Genomic DNA, 21673 nt, shown 5'->3' on the forward strand with positions numbered 1-21673 from the left:
ACATCTGTTTCCATTTTCGTGTGTGTGTGTGTGTGTGTGTGTGTGTGTGTGTGTGTGTGTGTGTGTGTGTGTGTGTGTGTGTTTGTTTGTTTTTGTATGTATGTGTTTATATTTTTGTGTGCATGTTTGTATTTCTGTGTACATTTGTTTCTATTTTCGTGTGTGTGTGTGTGTGTGTGTGTGTGTGTGTGTGTGTGTGTGTGTGTGTGTGTGTGTGTGTTAACAGTATATCTCAGTTTTTATCCTTCTTGAACCAATTGGCTGGATGGAATGACAGTCCGACATGGATGAAGTAATCTGACCCTGAAAACAGTTGCTCAAAGGATAAGGTCCTGGGGCTGTCATTGATGCAACCCCTCCACTGATTGCAGGACACGGCTGATGCAATCTAGGTGAAATCCTTCTTGTTTAACTTGGGGAAGCCTGTCGCATTCTGGGGGCTTACTGAAGACTGTATCCTATTATTTTCGTTCAAAAAAGTGTATCCGAAGCAGAATACAATAGATTCGAAGTACCAGGTATATACATAGAGATAGATATAGATAGATAGATTGATGGATAGATAATAGATGGATGGATGGATGGATAGACACAGATATCCTTGGGTTGTGGGTGTTATTTAATATGTCAAACCCGACGAAGCAGAATGAAATTGTTTCGATGTACCAGATATATAAATATGGATAAATACAGATAGATAGATGGATAGATAGACAGACAGATTGATAGACAGATGGATGGATGGATGCATAGACATAAACATCCTTGGGTTATGGGTGTTATTAGATACCGGGTACGTCAAATCCAATGATGCCTATTTTAGTGAAACCTCCAATAGAGATATATACCGTATGGAGTTTTAAGGATCATCTTTTACAGCTAAGTACTAGAAAACCACTATTGGCTATCTACCGTACCCTTTCGGTTTGAAGAATCTGGCCTGATCTATATAAACCTGCCCAGTGGTAGCAAGAAATTAATTAAATATACAGGTACGCCATCAGAGTGAATGAGTATCCCCATCAGTATAACAATATCGTTTTCTATTTTATCTTTCCCATCTCCTCAACAAATTAAGACTCTCATGCATTTAACAGCCTAAAAAAAGCCGTTTACATCCCCTCCACATCAAAACGCCTCTCCCTAAGCTTTAAAATTTATCTATCTATCTATTAACTGCCAGACGCCTTAATCCCGTAAGGGGTGGCCACAAACAAATGGCCTCCATATCGCCCTGTCCCCCGCCATTTCACTGCCCTGCTCCCAGCTCACACCCCGCTCTCTCATATACCTCTTCACTCTATCCTTCCATCTCATCCTTGGCCTCACCCTCCCTCTCCCCCCCTCCACCTCACTCACATACACTCTTCTCGTCAGTCTCTCACTCTCCATCCTCTCCATATACCGGTAGCCTACTCTCCACTCCATCCCTCCATCTCATCCTTGGCTTCACCCTCCCTCTCCCCCCCTCCACCTCACTCACATACACTCCTCTCGTCAGTCTCTCACTCTCCAACCTCTCCACACGTAAATATCATGAATAAAACTTGAAACAGGTCATCAGATGGAAAGGATTAAGAGGGATACAAAATTAAGGCCCCAGGTTCATGTCCCTCAGATTACTTTGTTGTTAGTTAGACACCGCTTCATATATTAGCCATTTTTTCTCCCTCCAAATTGCCCTTCATAAAAATAATGGTTCTATGAGGTGGAGGGGTGGAGGGACAGAGAGAATTAGGTGGAGGGATGGAGGGACGAAGTGGAGGGATGAAGAGGGGTGGCGTGAAGGGATGCAAAGAGGGGATGAAGGGATGGCATGATGAGGTGGAGAGATGCAGAGATGAGATGGTGGGATGGAGGGACGTGGTTAAGAGGTTGAAGGATGAATTGGAGGGGTGGAAGGATGAGGTGGAGGGATGGAGGGATGAGATGGGGTGATGGAAGGATGAGATGAAAAGGCTGAGGATGAGGTGGAGGGATGGAGTGGAAGGGAGAAAGGATGAGGTAGTAGGGTGATGTGGAGGGGTGCAGAGATGAGATGGAGGGATGGAAGGAAGAGGTGAAGAGGCTGAAGGATGAAGTGGAGGAGTGAAGTGGAAGGGCGAAAGAATGAGGTGGTAGGGTAATGTGGAGGGGTGGAAGGATGAGGTGGAGGGGCGAAGGGATGAGGTGCAGGGGAGGAAGGATGAAGTGGAGGGATGGAAGGATGAAGTGGAGAGGTGAAGTTGATGCTTAGCTGATGCCCTTCCTAGGTCTGCCTGGCCAAGCAGACCCATCGACCTCAAGTAAACAGCCTCCTTCCTATGACTGATGTAATGGGATTGAAAAAAATTAATCCCTTCAGTCTGATATCCTATTTTGACAGTTTACCTTTGAGAGAGAGAGAGAGAGAGAGAGAGAGAGAGAGAGAGACAGACAGACAGACAGACAGACAGAGAGAGTTCCGACGAAAAGAGGTTAACTGCAGCATCATTTCATCTCTTTTACAATACTGTGCTCCCTTATTCTGGAAAAAAAAATTGTTTCATAGCAGCCAGAATATAAAGTTCACCCCATCGCAATAAAGGAAATTCCAGCAAACGTTTCTCTGACTAACAAACGTTCATTCCTGTTGTTCTGTGTGTCAGGGTGTTCCATAATTCTCGTTTGTTTGGATGGAGGTGATAAAGTGGGGAGATGGAGAGAGAGTAAGAGACTGAGAGAATGTATTTAAATGCAGTGGAGGGAAAAAAGGGGAAAGGGGGACCAAAGGGACTAAAACTGAGATGGATGGACAGGGTGAAGAGGTGCATGGAGTGACGTGAAATGGCGGAGGACGGTGAAGTGGAGGCGATCTGTTTGTGGCCGTCCATTCTGTGATGAAGGCGTCTGGCTATTAGTAAATGGATACCAACTTTACAGGGAAAAATGGAAATGTGATGTGTAATTTTTCACGCCCGTAATTTACCTGGAAAAAAATACAGGTGACACATAACGAGGACTTTCAGTAATTTTGAGACTGAGAATCAAGCTTTTTAGTAGCAACAGCATTTAAGAAGGTAATCCTCTTCTATTTTTCTATTGCATTAGCAGCCAAACAGAACACCATTAAAGGAGATAGAGAACGATAATGCACGTATTTCTGTATTCAGTGTTGCCAGTTCCGACACAGACCGAAAACACTGTACGTATTTTTGGATTCAGTGTTGCCAATTCCCTTCTTAAAATAAACCTAGGTCAATGTCACGTACCGTACTCTCCTTTCATCCCTTGAGCCAGGGGACTAGGGCTGAAGTGGGACGCCTTCATGTGGTTGCATTGATATAACCGGGCGGTTGAATTGACAGGTTATGCAAGCGTTCCTCACATATCTCCATATGTTTTTAAGGGAGAATGGGGGGACTGTGGGAGAGGGATAACTTTAGCCTGCAGTCCACTGGGTTCACATTTCAAATGAACCTAGAGCTACAGTACCATCACCTCCACTACCACCACCACCACCACCATCACCACGACAACAACAACAATAACAACAACAGCAATAACAATAAGAACAATAACAATAGCAACAGACATCACCATCACCACCACCACCACCACCACCACCACCACAACCACCACCACCACCACCACCACCACCACCACCACCACCACCACCACCACAACCACCACCACCACAACCACCACCACCACAACCACCACCACCACCACCACCACAACAACAACCCGAGGACATATTCTTACTAAAAACTACCTTACTCAGCCTTAGGTTCCTATTCTCGTCGGTTGAGAAAGCTCCCTAGCAACTCTTCATTAGCGATTTATTTTGCTTATCACACCTTGTCGTCATCTTCTGTGACACTTCATTCTAACATTGCCACACCTTGCATCAACAACCTACAAAACGATATCAGCCAGCCGTATCTAAAACTAAATCGCTAAGGATGAGGTGTTAGGGAGGGAAATCAGGTGGTAAGGGCGTAATCAGACTGTTTATAACCTCATCAATTACCTGGTCTCCCAAAATCTTAAGAATATCGTAAGGAAGTCACAAGAATGAAAAAAAAATGATTAAGCAAGAGAGCAAACTTAACTATTTCACTCCAGTGATATACTTTTCATTATATTCCAGTTACCTTCAATTACTTTCGTTCAGTCAGAAGAGAACTTTCGAACTGGAGAGGCAATATATTACTAGAGACAATTCTTTTCATTCTAGAGGTGGGTAAGGTCGTTGTATATATTATCTGAATCAATAAAAATGAAATTAAATCATATATTATCTAAGAAAAGGGGTCAAGGTCTTTTTAAAACGGATGCCAAGATATTCACATCCATCTGGAAATGAACGGATCTTGAATTTGGCTCCCTGTTATCTTGTTTCTGCTTTTTTCTTGCAGGGTGCTATCTTGCGGGTTTCTGGCACTTGGTTCCTTCTTCCTTGCATTAAAAAAGAATCTAGTAGTCAATTCTGAGGGTTAGGAGAAGGAAGTATTGTGGCATCTCGAGATTTTATGAGTATTTAGCGATTTCCTTGAAGTCGTGGCAATCTTTCCACTGATTTCTGCATTTTTTGTGTCATTCTAGCGCTTGTATCTATAGTATTAAATCTGAGAGAGAGAGAGAGAGAGAGAGAGAGAGAGAGAGAGAGAGAGAGTACATAAAAGACACATTTTACTATCATCACTTGTTCAGAAATAGTTACCAAACGCAATCACCAATAGCGTTAAAAGGGGTGGGTGGGTGGGATGGTGGGGGTAGAGGTAAGGAAAGGGAGTGGTGAGCAAAAGAATGAGTGTAATGGGTTGGAATATTTGGTGGGCAGTGGGGATGGCGAAGGAGAGTATACCCTGTGAAGAGAAGTGCTGTGGGATTACTGCTCTAAGTACAAGGAAAGCTAACCTTAAAATAAACTCCAAGACTAAGTGTCGAGGGAGGAGATGTAAAGAAAAGGACATGAGGAGCTTAGAAACTGGTAAGATGATCTGGTATTTTGGGAGTGAGTTGGGCGAGGTGATGCATTTATTGTCTGTGAAAACGGGTTCTGCAGAGTTAATGATTTAGGCGCAGTGGCGTTCTATAATAAGGTTTTCGTCAGCAGCAAGATACGGTGCGCTGCTCTCATTTACCAGGTCTTTCCACGTATAGAAAAATCAGGAGTTTGTTCACACTTTCCTGCACCTGGTTAAAACATGGTTCTTATTGATTTCGTAACTCTGCCCATACTGAGTGTTCGGTTTTTGGCGTGTAATTTACATCAGGTACTGTGCAGAATTTAAAAAGTACAACAACGACGGTGGACAAGAGACTGTGAAGAGGGTGGACTGTGAATCATGCTACTTTAAAAAAATTATTGAACAGAGCGGGTTTATATGAAACACATCGGCAATAGTGTACAGAGACATGATATTCACGTTAACAGTAATTGGGAAATGTTGACAGATTCTGAGTAGTGTCTTGCTCTGAATGATGATTTACTTCAATGTTTTTATGTGTCCAAGTCTGGGCACTGACTTGATAGCCCGTTTCCCCCAGGCCGTGCAGTCCAATGTATCATATATTTTGAGATGTCCACATTTTGGAATTAATATTGAGTGTCTATACTGAATACATGCAGGGCCGTTCATTAATGGCTAGTGTGAAATTAGTGGGGGTGTTTGCATGTGTCAAAGGGTCCTGTGCAAGAGTACCGTAGTAAATTTGGTTTTGATGAAATTCAACTCATTACTCGTACACAGTTCCCTGCCTCGGTCTGGGATCACATTCGCGTCTTTTCGATCAGCAGGTTACTTTTTTCATCACTTGAGCACCACCTTCCCCTGACATTACACTAGTTCTTTGTTAATAATAAACCCGAGAGAGGATGATGATACCGCAACACTGGGTAGAGCCGTGAGCTAGGCGGCATAAGAGGCCTCGCAGTGCCTCTTTTTTAGTGACTTATTTGGCATATTAAACATTATTCACTTCTCCTCTTAAACAGTATCTTTCATATCGGGAAAGGATTATTAGCGTACAAGAAGATATCGCGCTGTAATGCGTAAAATAAGAGGAAATGCGTTACTAAATCCTCAAAAACCACATACTTCTTCCAGCCATATCCGTATGTCAATGTAACTCAGCTGGTATCGTGACACCTCTCAAGGAATTCAGTTGGGTATTGACCTTCGCTGCAGGATCTATGTTGATAGGAAAAATAATTAGGACGGAGAATTTTGAAGGCAAGGGTGACATATAGCGAGGCTCTGATTAATAAGAGTTGCTGATAAATTGTACATACATTAGCTTTATTTTTTTTTACAACATGCAGTTTTCGGCAAGTTTTTAATTAAAGGTCGTAAGGGAGGGGAATATGTCGATAAAATGAAGCTTTATAGGGCAGGGTATCTCATTCCTTCACCTCCTCTTCCTCCACCTCCACCTCCTCTTCCTCCACCTATTCGTTCTCCACTTCCTCCTCCTCCTCCACCTCCTCTTCCTCCACCTATTTTTCCTCCACCTCCTATTCCTCCATTCATTCTTCCTCCACTTATTTATTCCTCCACCTACTCTTCCCCCATCTCCTCTTCCTCTTCCTCCTCTTCTTTCATCTCTCTCCTCTTTCTCTCTTCCTCCTTCACTGTACGTACATGAGTCTGTAGATTAGTAATACTGCATAAATAGGTAACGAAACAAATATGATGTAAACCTTTGCTACACTAAAAACATTTCTATCTATCTATCTATCTACCTAACTATCCATCTATTTATCCTTCTAACTATTGCCAGACGCCATAATCCCGTAAGGGGTGGCCATCTGACTCTGAGTTATTTGTTTTACGGGGAGGGGCACTAACTCTCCACCAACCCACTTGCTGACACGTAGGGAGCACGTATGATTCGGTTATATGCTTACCACCCAGAATTGTACATGGTTTCTTGGCTTACAGGAAACCATTTGGCTTGTCACTCAATGTAAAGCCACCTGTAAAGGAAAGAAAAGCAATAAGAAGTGACAGGAAAGATGGGAGAAATAGGAAGAGAGGAGGACAGGCACAGAAAAAGAATGATACAGGCTAAAGAAGCAGTAGGCATCACTACATCAAGTGAGTGCGATTAGCTAATTTCATCTCTGTTTCCAAATTACATCTCACAGCTAAACGTCAGTGGCTATTGATTCGTTGGATTTACGTAGAAGTGAAATGAAAGAGGCTATTCATTACGGAGAAAATAATTAACAGGATTACATGTTTCACAGTTTAGGTAACTGTCGTGGGGAATTATATTTGATTTAATCTCTCTCTCTCTCTCTCTCTCTCTCTCTCTCTCTCTCTCTTAGTACTTTTTTATAAGTAAGTATTTAGTATTTAATTTAGACTGTTCAGTATTACAATGAATTAAGAGAAGAGATAAACTAATAACATACTTCTTTTTATTGCAGGGTGAGAAGAGGGAGAGAGAGAGAGAGGCCACTGCACCCCAGCCTGACCTCTCCTGACCCCAAGTGCGACTGACCTTCCTGCAGCACCACACAACACTGCCGCATTACCACAATTTATCCCTAAGTGCCAGTGCAGAGCGCGTGATTTGGTTGTCTGAAACTGCCACATCTCTATTCTGAATGCTGTGCTGGTGACGAAGAATGCTGTGCTAATGACGAAAAATACTGTGCTTGTGACGAAAAATGCTGTTGATGACGAGAAATGCTTTTAATGACAAAATGCTGTGCTAGTGACGAGAAATGCTGTATTAGTGACGAAGAATGCTGTGGTAATGACGAAGAATGCTGTGGTAATGACGAAGAATGCTGTGGTAATGACGAAGAATGCTGTTGATGATGAAAAATGCTGTGCTAATGACAAAAAAATGCTATATTAGTGACAAAAAAAAATGTGCGAATGACGAATATGCTGTGCTAGTGACGAAGCAAGGGACGATTTTTTTTTCCCCCCAGCTGGAAAAGGACAATAATCTTCCTCAACTGTGAAAGATGATATTTACAGTAAGACCTGTGACTGAGGCTGGGTTGGCAGTCTCGTAGGGTAAGGAAGTTCCCTAGCACCTCTTCCTTAGCGATTTATTCTTGGATTTGGCTGGTGAATACGGTATCCTTTTCTAAGTCGTTCATGTCAAGTATGGCGACATTGGAAGGATTTGTATAAAACGGCAAAGGACAAAGTGTAATAAGCAAACTAAATCACTTAAGAAAAGGTGTTAAGGAGCTTCCTTTCCCGATGAGAATACAGGCCCAGGTGTTAAAGGATTGATCAATAGTACAAGTTGTTATAAGAACATACGTCTTCATTGTGAATTGATAATGTAATGCAATATATCACAATGTTTTCACTATAACAGGCACTGTATAGCCTATGGAGAAACTGATAAAAACAGATTTAGAAATAGCAATGGAACTGTAATAGGCAATTTTCCTGTAAACTGCTGCATTCATAATAGATGAAGGGAACGTCAAATAATATAACTAGATCACCAAAATTCTCAACGAAATAACAGTACGCAGGAATTTTTAAAGCTTTGTCTTGTGGACTTATTAAACTTTTCTGAACCTCTTCTGTACTAGCCTGTTATATTTTGTTTATCGCTCTTTTTTTGCATTTGTATATACTCCGTCAGTGTTGAAATGCTGTAGATCATAGAATATTTTATTAATATGTAATACCAACAAGATTCTAGTACGGAAGAGGTGTTAGAGAATGTACACAGCCAATGGGAACGTAAGGTCAATGGGAACCTGTGATATTGAAGCACGCGAGTTGTAAGTTTCGAAGCAGTGGTGTAACACGCTATAAACACTGGGTCAAAAGCAGGGATGGTTCTTCAGTTCATCAAATATGAGTAGCCTATACATATTCACTACCAATGATCCAACATCGAAAGTTTTAGTGATAATGTTGACAGGCCTTTATTGTCTAACTGTTCGAGTATTTCTTCACTGATTCTGCCGTTTACAGAGTAAGGAAAGTGTTATTATTTGGCATGTTATGAAAAGAATTGCATTTTTCCTTTTCAGATAATATTTAGCTGGAAAACTCACTGAACAATACGAGATGTATATACACCTTTTCAGAGATGGCACTGGTATGTTAATATTTACTGCATCCTGCTTGTGAGTGAAGCACTGTGTCAGGAACATTAAATTTCAACGGCATTGGGTATGACGACAGTGTAGTGTTTTATACGAGTCATTCGAGTAAGTGTTCTGCGAGTGATAAAGAAAAATCGAACTCCACATATCACGTACTTTAACAAAACATACCTTAAGTTGTATCAACATGATTGCCATTGAACTGTACTAATTAATATTTTCTAACCTAATTGTCAGTATTTATTGGTTTAGACACTGTTGGTTTTATTCCTGAAAAAGCACAGTGTGACGCACAAAGAGAAAACGATGGGCGAAAGGGAGCCATATCGATGGGGTGGAAAATGATGGTGACAGAGTTAAAATCATCACCCTGTAGCGCAGTGGTGTGTGAGTGGATGTGACAGGAGGCAGTCGGATCCGCTGTTTTTGGTGATGGTGAGGGCTGTGCTGCTGGCTGTGTTCTGCTGTGTCCTCCTACCGCCACTCTCACCCGCCCTCACACCACGCAAAGGTAAATCACAAATACACCTTTTTAATCCCTATATGTGGAAGTTGATAAGTGCAGTAATCTGTATGTGCCATCCTCAGATTATGCTCACATCAACATCATCATCATCATTTTCAGTATCATTTGTAAACCACAGCCTTCCTCCTAAAAACCTTCATCACAACCAAAAGTAAACCACACACTAGTATGGTATATTGTGAACTCTTCTCATGGTTTCAGTGCAGGTCAGTTATAATACTTTTTTTTTTTTTCTAATGATGAGGATAATGATAGATTTTTCTCTGCCTATGTCTTAACGCCGGAGGGGGTGACCACAGACAACTCGCCTACATTTCAACCTCTCCCTCTTTATCGGATTGCCTTCTCTCCAGCTCACATCAACCTGTACTTCATTCTCAGTCTCATTGTCCCCTCTCTCCCTCCATCTCTCCGCCTCCACATCGCATAAAAACTCTCTTGTAGTTGGTGTTCCATTCCCCATTCACTCCATATGGCCAAACCATTTCAGGGTACTTTTTATAACTGCAGCACTTCTACAACATCGTAATGCTCAGTAACTTAACCACTGCCTGTCTTTCTACATAACTACAAATGCTTCTCTGTACTAACTCATTCTCATTCCTCTCAGTCTTTATCTAAGAAAATAAATAAATAAATAAATAAGGTCCAAACTTCAGTTCCATACGTTAGGGTGCGGCCACACTTACTTCAAAAATGTGATCGACAAGAGGAAACGAGGCTCAGGGGTCCGTTCAATGTCCAAACTGCAGAGGTTTTAATCCGGTGCTTCGTTTCCTCTTGTCGATCATGTTTTGGGCAGGTGTGGCCGTACCCATAGATTGGGGATACGATTACTGTCGTGCAACTACTTACATACTTCTATGGCCACTTCCCTATTCCTGATTAGTGCCCTCCGTGTTCCTGTAAACTTCCTTCCTTGTTGTTCTCTTTGTTGCACACCATCCTGTAGATTCCCGTCCCTTCTCATTACACTACTTAACCCGTTGACTCATACTGTACAGTACGGTACCTCATATGAGTTTGGTCTGACGGGTTGTAACATACCTCATAGTAGCGAGATTTTCACCCTCCCGACAATGATTTCGAAGAAACCTCATCGAATAAATTTTGTGGCATATTAGGCTGTCTTATCTTACCCTCACTCCCAACTTTGAGCTCGGAGGCAAAGAAAAAGCAACCAGAATGAGCGAAATTTTTGGCATTTCCTTACCCATTTAACGGAGAATTAACATCTAAGGAAAGCCGAAACCTGCTTGAAAAAAAACTTGTTCTTGATGTTACACGCATGCAAAGTGGATAGTGGACATGGGAAGAGAAGCTTGGGTGGAAGTGATATTTGAAGTGGTGCGTCACTTATAGCAAATGGTGTATAGGCTAACTGGCTACTCAGCTTCAGATCCTCCTTCCACCTGGCGAGTTGCCGGTATGGTACCCTGCCAACTGAAGAACTTTCGACAATAACTCCTTAATTACGGTAAATTGAGAGAGAGAGAGAGAGAGAGAGAGAGAGAGAGAGAGAGAGAGAGAAAGAAAATAGCTGCGCAGTACCATATATAAGCGTTGATTTACACTTCAGGGCATTTAGCGAGGGTATTTTAATCTCCCATATTTCCACACCAAAAGGAAGCTCGGAACAAGAGTATGCCTTTAAGGAATGCTCAAAGAGGACAACACTAGAGCCCTAAAACTGTCCTATGAATCCTCCGAAAACTGTGCTGTTACCGTGATTTTCAAGTGATTGTTCTTAAAGCCACACAACTCATCCTTGCTTGACGATCACGCCCTACACCAAGCTTGGGCCAAAAGAGGTAAAAATTCTGAGTTGACCTTTGCCAGCGACATTGACTTCTGAGCTCCTGTTCTCAAATTTGAAACTCTTACTCTTTGACAGACCCCCATCCCTTGCTCTTAGTATGGTCCAGATGAAATTAACACCGAGTTTTAGGGTCGAGCATTTGACATTACCCGATGACTTTGCTCTCTCACTGATTATTTACAAACTGAATCACTTCATCCTTGCTTTATACCCAATCCTTTCACCAACACGTCTAAATCGCATGAAAATAGTATAAGATGACCTCGTGTGACCTTGACTTGCGATCAGTTGTTCTAAAAAATAACAGGTGAACTTTAGTGACTACAAATAATGATAACGAACACACACACACACACACACACACACACACACACACACATGATATGGCAGATGGAGTGAACAGTTATGCAAGTTTGTTTGCTGATGATGTAAAGATCTTGAGGAAGATAGAGGTTGAGGAGGATTGTAAAATACTGCAGGAGGATTTGGATAGGATACACAATTGGAGCCGGACGTGGGAAATGAAATTTAATGTAAAGAAATGTAAAATATTGGAAATGGGTAAAAGTACCAGGAGACCATCACTGAACTATTTTTTGGGTAATGAATTAATCACAAAAAGGAGAAAAGAGAAAGATTTGGGAGTGCTGGTCCAAGATAGTTTGTCACCAGAAAAGCACATTAACAAGATAGTTGGAGAGACTTATAAACTCTTGACTAACATAAGAGTAGCATTTCATTATATGGATGAGGAAATGATGAAAAAATTGATAGTGGCCATGATCCGCCCCAGGTTAGAATATGTAGCGGTACTGTGGTCCCCACACAAAAAGAAAGATATAAACAAGATTGAAAGAATACAAAAAACAGCAACCAAGATGGTCCCCAGTCTGACAGACCTGTCATACAAAGAGAGGCTGGAAAAACTGGATTTGCCTTCGTTAGAGGAAAGGAGAAAGAGGGGAGACATGATTGCGGTGTTCAGGACCATGGTGGAAGTAGATAAAATTGACAAAGTAGATCTGTTTGTATGGGATAAAAGAGCAACAAGAGGACACGGAATGAAATTGAAAAAGTCAAGCTGCTTGAAGGATTTCAAGAAATATAGCTTTCCTTACAGAAGTATAGACTTATGGAATAGCCAGGACAAAGAGATTGTCCAGTCTAAAAACTTAAACGAGTTTAAAGCTAAATTCGACTTATTGAGAAACAGCGACGGAAACCCACGAGCATAGTACATTCCGTTTATATCACAATTAGGTATATTAGGTAAATACTTAAATATTTGGAACGACTTAGACAAAGAGGTGGTGCATGAGAAAAATATTCATGTGTGTAAAGGTAGACTTGATAAATGTGGATATGGAGACAGGACAACACGAGCATTGCTCAATTCCTGTATACTACAAATAGGTAAATACAAATAGGTAAATACACCTAGCGACACAATACTCCTGCATTCCGTGTGTGGGTATAATCATTACAAAAAACACTCACGCTCTCCCTTTCCTGACCATTTTTAGTCTCGCTATGTACTTCGTGACTGACTGGAGAAAATTTACCAAAAAATCAAAACAAAAACAAAAAAACATCACTTGCGGACACTAAGCAACACACACATTACCAAAATCAACACACATAATTAAATATAACATCACAACAACATACTTAACCATTAATTCATCCTTAAATGTAGGGGGTCTAGCAAGCTGAGCCTTTCCTGTACTTTTTTTTTTCTCAGAAGTTGTCTATTTTCATCCAATCATACCTCAGTAACTACAGCACCTAGAACTTTCAACTAAAGATCATATACTCACCAATTCTTCTTCTCTCCATTGCAAGTGTCACGATTTCTCTAGAGGGAGGCACTGTGGAGGTAGGAGGTGATGAATGGGGGTAACTTTGAGGGTCACGGGTAGCTGCGTATGTACCAGTCGGTGGCTAATACAGGGAGTACAGGGTCAGACAGAGTTGCCCTGCCTCGCTCACACTTATTTGCACACCCCCTTGCCCCATTAGACCTTCCCATTCCTCTTTACCTGCCTCTGCCACTGGCCCATAAATAAATCTCTCACACCCTGTACGAGCGACTCACTTATTCACCCAATTGTTCCAGCTGTTCCAGGGTGACAGTGCCATACGGTGTGTGCGAAGAGACAACCAAGAATTATACGATACACAACACTTGCTTAGAAAGACTGCTTTAACTTGAACATGCTTTCCATATATGTTTCGACAGGTTACTTTTCACTGGTGTTCATCTTTTTATAATCGTGGGTACTATCTTCCAGCATTTTACGTTTAAAGGGAACTTCACTATAAGAATGGCAGTAAATTCTAAATTGATTTTTGTCACAACACTTATTTTTACGTATACTGCAAGTCACATTCATTTTCACTCGGCTGGTTTCTTATATATAGGTTTCTACAGTCCGACAGCAAAACCACAGTACAGTAATCGTCCCAAAATTTCACTTTCACTAATACTCTAAGGTATTTTTATGCCGGTGGATTAAGAAAAAAGAAATGTTTTTTTTTTTTTCCGAAATATCACTTTCGCTTTTCACTCATTTTCTATACGGGATGATACAAAACCACTACACAGTTTTTCTTATTACACATGATCAGTACCTAAGTTTCCTTATCTTCTATACCTTACATATACTTTCCTCTTCAGTCTTCCTTCACTAAATGATTATCAGTCCATTCATAAAAAACACTTCTTTTCTACACTGAAATTTCTACTTTATATCACTTACTCTCCGTACCATTTTTCTATACACATTTACACTCTGTATAAAGTGTTTTGTATTATAAAATACTTCCTCACACACCCGCAAAATGTCAGGCTGGGGCGATGTGGATGGTGCTGAGAGGATGGTGACGCACTGGCGCAGTGGTGATGCACGCTGTGGGCGATACTGTCATCTCGGAAACTCTTCCAATCGAACTATCGTTCAATCCCTCTCCTGCACGTGTGGGAGGCAGGGCGGGGCGGGGTGGGGGGCAGTGACAAGGATGCTTCTCGACGTGGCGAAAAGAATTGGACTACGGTGACGCAGAAATGGGGCATAACTCCTCCCCCTCCCTATTCCTGTGGAAGACTGGCAGGCTTGTTTACCCACCTCAGTGTTACCAGATCTCCATTACCAAATTATGCTAGACCATTTAAAATTATCCAGCAACCAGCAAAATTATGTTATTGGGGTTGCGAAATTTGAGTTAGTTTATTTTCAAAGTAAACTATTATACAAACAGCCCTTACGAAATAGAAGTAATGGTTAACACAGATCAACTGTACTGCGCATAGGAAAATAAAGGGATCTCAGGGATAATACTGAATAAGAACATAAAGCTGACTTTCAGCTGTAACAAACAAGGCTAAACAGTTTTGTGATTGAGATGGGATCGGTATCATAATACTTCTGCTTTCTGCATAATATTTTATGACAATTGGCTACCGGCATTAAAAAAAAAAACTGCAGTTAGCTACTCTACTATAAGGAATTCTGTAAACATTTCTGCTATTTGCTAATAAATGCGACTGGTTAAGAGCATCAGCCCAAGATCACAGCTGATTAGCAACTTGTAAACAAGACTAATTTTTCTTATACTGAAGCTTCTTAAAACTACACACTAAACACAACTGACTGTGAAACATGGAATATTAGCTACTGTCATATAAACATGATTGTCTGTTTTCCATTGGATTTCTGTCTCTACTTTCACATTCCACTTTACTCTCAATTTTCTCAAATTATTCAACATTTATGCCAAATGTACCAAAATTTTATTAGAATCATGCTAAATATATGAGAATGCCATTTATTATGTTAGCCTATGATATTCCCCTCAGATTATGCTAAAAACAGAAAAATTATGATAGATCTGGTAACACTGACCCACCTCCGATGCGCCTACGTCATGCACTGGGCACCATAGAAAATGGGTAGGACTCCAGATGCTGGTGGGATTTGCAGAGCGTCAGTGTTCATCAGAGCTGCCCTGAACATCTGGTTTATGACGCCAGTGGCCTTCATCCAAGCTTTAAGGGTTAAGACAAGCACCATATTCCACGAAGCAAAAGAAGACGCCTTAACTCAAACTTACACTGGCAATTTCTCACATAATACAATGCGACTCAAACTCGACTCCCTTCTCCTACCCACACAAGACGCCATTACAAGCCTAATAATTAAACAATGAAACTAACAACAAAATTAACACAACAGAAAGCTAAAATGCCCTTGTAACAACACTCAACCACTCCAAAGACCCCTCCATTCCTACAAATCACTTACTAGCATCATTAATCACAAATAACACCTCCAAGCCCCATTTTACCATCAGCACCAACACCAAGCACAGCCTATAGTGCAGAGAACAAGCAAACACACCCTTGGACGACTATGCAAACCTGAATCACCTTACATCAACATGCAATAAGTCATAAAAAACAAGCTTCCAGTTGACCGCAACATAACCCTCCTTTACTCCACAACAAACACCAAAACAAAACAAAACTCTGCAAGCACGGGTCTGGATGGCGTCAGTAACTTACACCTGAAATATTTATCACCACACGGCATCCAGGTCCTCACAAACATCTACAGCTATTCACATACACGTTGTAGTATTCGCAGTACCTGAAAGCTTAGAACAATCATCACTATACTTCTACCAATCAAGTACCTAAAATACTTTTCTTCGTACAGGTCCATTAACACAGTTCTCCACGCCATCCAAGACAGCCAAACGCCTGATTCTTAACAAAGTCACACCTCACGTCTCCCCTGTTACAACATGGCTTTAGAGCACAACACTTCACAAACACCTTATTGACCAGCGTCACAGAATATGCATCTGATGGCATCAAATCTGCAAGACCGTGCAACAACAGACATTAGTTAAGCATTTGGTGTCATCCTCTAACGTAAGCAAATCACGAACATCAACAGCACAAACATGAAGGAAAACAACAAACTCTAGCTTACCAACTACCTTGTTTATCTGGTAGAAAAGCACATACCGGTACTGAGCTCCAGGGTAGGTTGTCACGAATATGAAACTTTCGTAACAGAGTTGCAGAGGCCACCGTTCTTTCCCCTACACTCTTCAACGCATACATGCATAATATTCGCATGCCCAAATAGCCCAGATATAATCCCTAATATTCAGATGACATTACCCTAACATCCACACACCACACTGCACACATATCCTGCACACTGCACTACCTCTGCACACTTCAGGTATGGATCGAGAACAACAGGCTGACGATCATTCTAACCTAATGTCTGACTTGGCTCGTATCTCTGACTTGGGTAAAAATAATCTTGTTGTTTTTAATGCATCAAAGACTCAGTTTTTACACCTATCAACTGGAGAAAATCTTCCACAGGTATACCCACTAGTGTTTAATAATATTCACCTTAATCCTGCATCATCCTTGAACATGCTTGGGGTTTCATTTACTCGGCACTTATCTTGGAAAGATATTACGTCTCTTGTAAAATCTGCTTCCAAGAGATTAGGTGTGCTAAGCCGACTCCGTTCCTTGTTTACCCCTGCACAATTGTTGACTCTATACACGGGTTTTATTCGCCCCTGTGTGGAGTACAACTCTCATGTGTGGGAAGGCTCCCCATATACAGCTCTTCTCAATAGGGTGGAGTCAAAGGCTTTTCGCCTCATTAACTCTCATCCTCTTACTGACTCCCTTCAACCTCTGTCTCTTCGCCGCACTGTTGCATCTTTATCTCTTTTCTATCGCTACTTCAATGGTCACTGCTCCTCTGAACTGTCTGTTTGCATCCCTCCACAACTACGGCAACACTCGTGTAGCAACAAACTCTTATCCCTTTTCTGTCCAACTTTGTAATGCAAGAGTTAACCGTTACTCCCAGTCCTCCATTTATGCAACAGGTCAACTGTGGAACTGTTTCCCTCTGTCTGCATTTCCTACTTCCTATGATCTCCAGTCTTTTAAACGCAGTGTGTCCAGGCATCTCGAAATGAACGGATCTTGAATTTGGCTCTTTTGTATTTTTTTTTTCTCTTGGAAGGAATGATTTGCGAGCTCCTGGCCTTTGGTTCCTTCTTCCTTGCATTAAAAAAAAAAAAGTTGAGGGAGGTCTTATACTGGGAGGGGGGGGGGGAAAGAAGTGAGCAAGGGGAGAAAGAGGGGATTGTGAGTTATAGAGATTGAGGAGAGTAAGTAGGTAAGTAGCATAGACGTGTAGGAAAAAGGAAGGATGTAGGTACGCCGTTCTAGTATACACTAATGATTACGTTGTTTTACACAGTTATCGAGTTTAATATTTTGTGAGAATTAGTTTTGGCAATTTACGAGGCAACTGGCTAAAACAACGCAACATAAACTCTGCCTCTACACACACACACACACACACACACACACACACACACACTGGCATTAGGGAAACAGCGCTTTATTTTTTTTTATCCCTTCCATCCGATGAAGCATATTTTATTCTTGCTATACATCCATACGATTTTACGTAGCATTTACAGAAACACTTGTTGGTGGAAGGGTTAACAGAGACTAGAAGGAATGAAACTGAACTTATATAGGCTAATCCGACTATCTATCTATTTATCTGTCCATCTGCCTATCTATGGCCCGACGCCCTAATCCCGCAAGGGTGGCTGCAGACTGGATGGGTTGAACGTTACTGGAACATAAACGAAAGCATGAGTGTTTGACAATGAATACCTATGAATTTGCACGAATGTATCATAATGAACAATAATATATCATCAACTGTTATAAATATATCCCCTGCGTACTGCTTCTAATCCATGCTCTAAACTCGTTATGACTAAGACACTTCGAAAACAGTTTTAGTCACCCAAATAATTTCTACCTTCGTTTCACCTTAAGGTTCGTTGAAGACTCGTTATCTACGTGAATGTAATGCGTTTTTATTCTTGTTCATAGATATTAATGAATGTTTTTCCATAACCTCAGCTATACACCTTTATATTATTACTTAGTAGATGACTGTGCAAATCTGATCGCATACCATTCTGCTCGGGTGGCACTCCCAGCGAGGCGAGGTGCTGATGATAATAATTGGTCTTTCTTTATGTCATATCCACAGGTTTGGTTGAAAAAGACTATATATATTTTTTTTAAATTGCAGAACGGAGGAAGGAAAAACAAATAAATTAAAAAAATACGGAAATATGCATTTTTTTCCTCTCACAGGGACAGTCAAACATCGTACTTGTCTCTGTGTCACAGTCCCTCCCTCCCTCCCTCACTGAGTTACTATACTTTCTTGAATGGGTCCAGGTCTTGAGGAAGGAGTGTAAGGAGAATGAAATTTTGCACTATGGCAGCCCTCCTCTTCAGCTAAGTTCCAGGCAAGGACCTAGAGCCTGCCCCCTCCTTCCCTCCCGTGCCCAACCCCAAAGTATAAGGCATGGCCAGTCAATTTACCCAGAAACACAAATATGTACACACTGGCGGAGCATCACTCTCGCCAAGTTATAAGCATAGTGGGACCCCTGAAGATTATTACACACGGTAGGTGGTCCCAGGTGGTCTCAGCCAAAGTCGTTATGCGGGGCCAAACTTTTTTTACTGTCGAGCTCGTTTTGGGAAGGGCGTACCCACCAAGGGTCGTCATTCATGGGAGTGGAAGCTAGGGACAAGGAATTTTGCCTACTGGTACACGTTTACCCCGGTCACGTTTTAGGCAGATTGGGATCCCTGAGTACCTCTTTCAATGGGCAGTAGGAGGGGGGCAAGATGGATGCTGTCATAGTTTTTTACCCAAGAATATGAAATTTTACACAATGATAGATCTTTTCTGGGGCCACGTTTTATACAGGGTACGACCTCTAAAGATCACCCCTCACAAGGGTTGGGGGAGGGGGTGTAGACTGCCACCGGGGGCCGTAGCCAAAGCCTTTATGCATGGTCATTGTTTAAAACTTAAGAACACGAAAGTTTTCATACTGGTAGATGTTGACCCCGGCCACGTTTTAGTCAGAGTGAGGTCCCTGATGGGCACCCCCCACGGGAGGACTGCCCCTGGGGGGACAACGTTATAGTTTCTACGTAGGCACACGAAATTTTGGAGCATAGTGGACCTTTACCCGGACCAGAGTAGATAGATAGGGTATGTCCCTCCGCCTGACGCGTAAATAATTATTTCTTTACCCTTACAATATTGCAGGGGGGGTGGGGGTGACTGTCAAAAGCGTCCTTTGCCTTGCTGCGTTACTTGCAAATATACCACCTTTGCTGGAACAAATGACAAATAAAATTTCCGTCAGCAAGGCCATACATAAAGATATATGAATCTTATGGACTGGCCAAACTATTAAAACCCAAGTGTTGTCCGTCGTCTCTGCTTCCAGGCCATCATTAACCCTCTGTTGCTGGGATCCCTCACGCCTGAAAAAAACCGTTTGGTGTTAGCCTAAATAAAATCCCAGGTGTGTTAACATCAGAGAAAGCTGCTTCTGTTAACTCGAATTAACTTCCCGTGTTCAGGTCGACCATGAGACTATGCAGGGTCCAGTTTACAACAACCTATTCGTACCTGGAGCTGAAACATGGACCTGGCTTGGACATGCAGTGGTTGAGTGTCGCTGTTTGGGAAAGACTGGGGCCCTTGTAGAGTAGATGGACACTAATCTAACTCTTCTTCTACGCCTTTGTATAGAAAGGGTCGAAGTTATTACCTGCATTACCACTAACATCAAAAACATCACGAAATTATAGATATACTCGTGCAGCGTGTCAACAGACCAGCCTGTCAAATGTAAAAAATTATAAAAAAAATACAGATTCAGAAAAAGTCATCTAGTTTGTGTGTGTGTGTGTGTGTGTGTGTGTGTGTGTGTGTGTGTGTGTGTGTGTGTGTGTGTGTAATAGTTTTATAACATTACTGGCCAGACTGTAATCGAAATAGTGTCCTTTTATACAGTGGACCACTCCTTTGCCAATGTGGTGTTGGTGATACTGCGTGACTGTGGGTGGCGAAGTTGATTTTGCACTGTGGGGTGAAATGCTGGCTGAGTTGAGTGAGTTGGTTTTAGAATCTATCTGTCTATCTATCTATAGTCAGACACCTTAATCCAGTAATGGGTGGCCACAAACAAATCGCCCCCATGTTGCCCTGTCCCCTGCCATTACGTTGCCCTTCCCCCAGCACACACTCACACCTCTCCATTCCATCCCTCCATCTCATCCCCGGTCTCTCCCTCCCTCTACCCCCTCTACCTCACTCACATAGACTCCCCTCGTTAGTCTCTCACTCTCCATCCTCTCCACATGGCCAAACCACCTCAGTGTCTTTCTCCTAACACTTTCAATCACATCCACATCAACAGAATCATGAAATATATTGTTGCTACTTCTGTCTTGTGAATCTTGTTGAAATGTCTGTTTTGAATCGACACTGTTCAGGAAGTATTTGACGTCTGTACTCCTATCCACTGTCGTCGTTACGCTCAATATACTTTTTAAATATTGGAAAAACATGGGACACTTCCAGTTTTCATATCATTATAATGGAGAGCAATTGGTACTGAAAATGAAACATGAGAAGTTTCTAGTTAATTTTCAAGTGTATCAAACAAATTTTATATCTCGGTACACAATATGCTTTTTGCTCTAACTTGCCCTAAAATTGCCATCTATCCATGTTCAGTGCTGACCTGAGAAAACAGACAAACACTAGAATATAGTACAAGTCACAAAGAAGTGCAATAGACAGATGTAGCGCTGTCATGTATTTTTCAGCCACTGAGCTACGTGAAATAAGCAGCAAAAGGACGAAAATCTGAGCCATGCTAGGGTGCAGGAAGTGTAGTGAAGGTATATGAGAAGGTAGATTTGCCTTATGTTTTTGTGAATAAGTAATTTTAGTAGCAAGAGTTATTATCTTAGTCTTTCACTACAATGACAGACAAATTATTATATGGGCTACCCACCATTGTCAGGCGAGAGCAAACTGCCTGCTACTGTGCTGTACGTATAAGTATTCTTTCACACTCCCCAAGACGGATTTAGGCAACTTTGGAATGTTTTATATATTTAAAAGAGTTAACGAAGACTCAATATAAAAAAAAAAGACCTGTTCAAAAGCTCATTCCTAAGATTAATCAGATTACCCTTTAGTAACATGAAAAAATGGGAAAATGTATATCAGTGAAGGGATTAAACACAGAAATGGTATGTGCAGCCAGCAAGGCAAAACATAACACCGTAAAATTAAAGTCCTCGTATCCT

At 41.6% G+C, this 21673-nt stretch overlaps 1 protein-coding gene across 1 annotated transcript in view; it reads left to right on the forward strand.

The window, feature by feature from the left end:
* Positions 1-9386: 9386 nt before the first annotated feature.
* LOC145393495 (adhesion molecule nephrin-like) overlaps positions 9387-21673 on the forward strand; it is a 78809-nt gene continuing 66522 nt past the window's right edge. The window contains exon 1 of the mRNA XM_080267624.1: positions 9387-9572. Coding sequence (XP_080123750.1) covers positions 9494-9572 — 79 coding nt within the window. The 5' untranslated portion in view covers positions 9387-9493. The remainder of the gene's footprint in view (positions 9573-21673) is intronic.

Source organism: Coenobita brevimanus, chromosome 3 (assembly GCF_032717465.1).
Source record: "Coenobita brevimanus isolate Jiangsu-jjx chromosome 3, ASM3271746v2, whole genome shotgun sequence".
Taxonomy (NCBI): domain Eukaryota; kingdom Metazoa; phylum Arthropoda; class Malacostraca; order Decapoda; family Coenobitidae; genus Coenobita; species Coenobita brevimanus.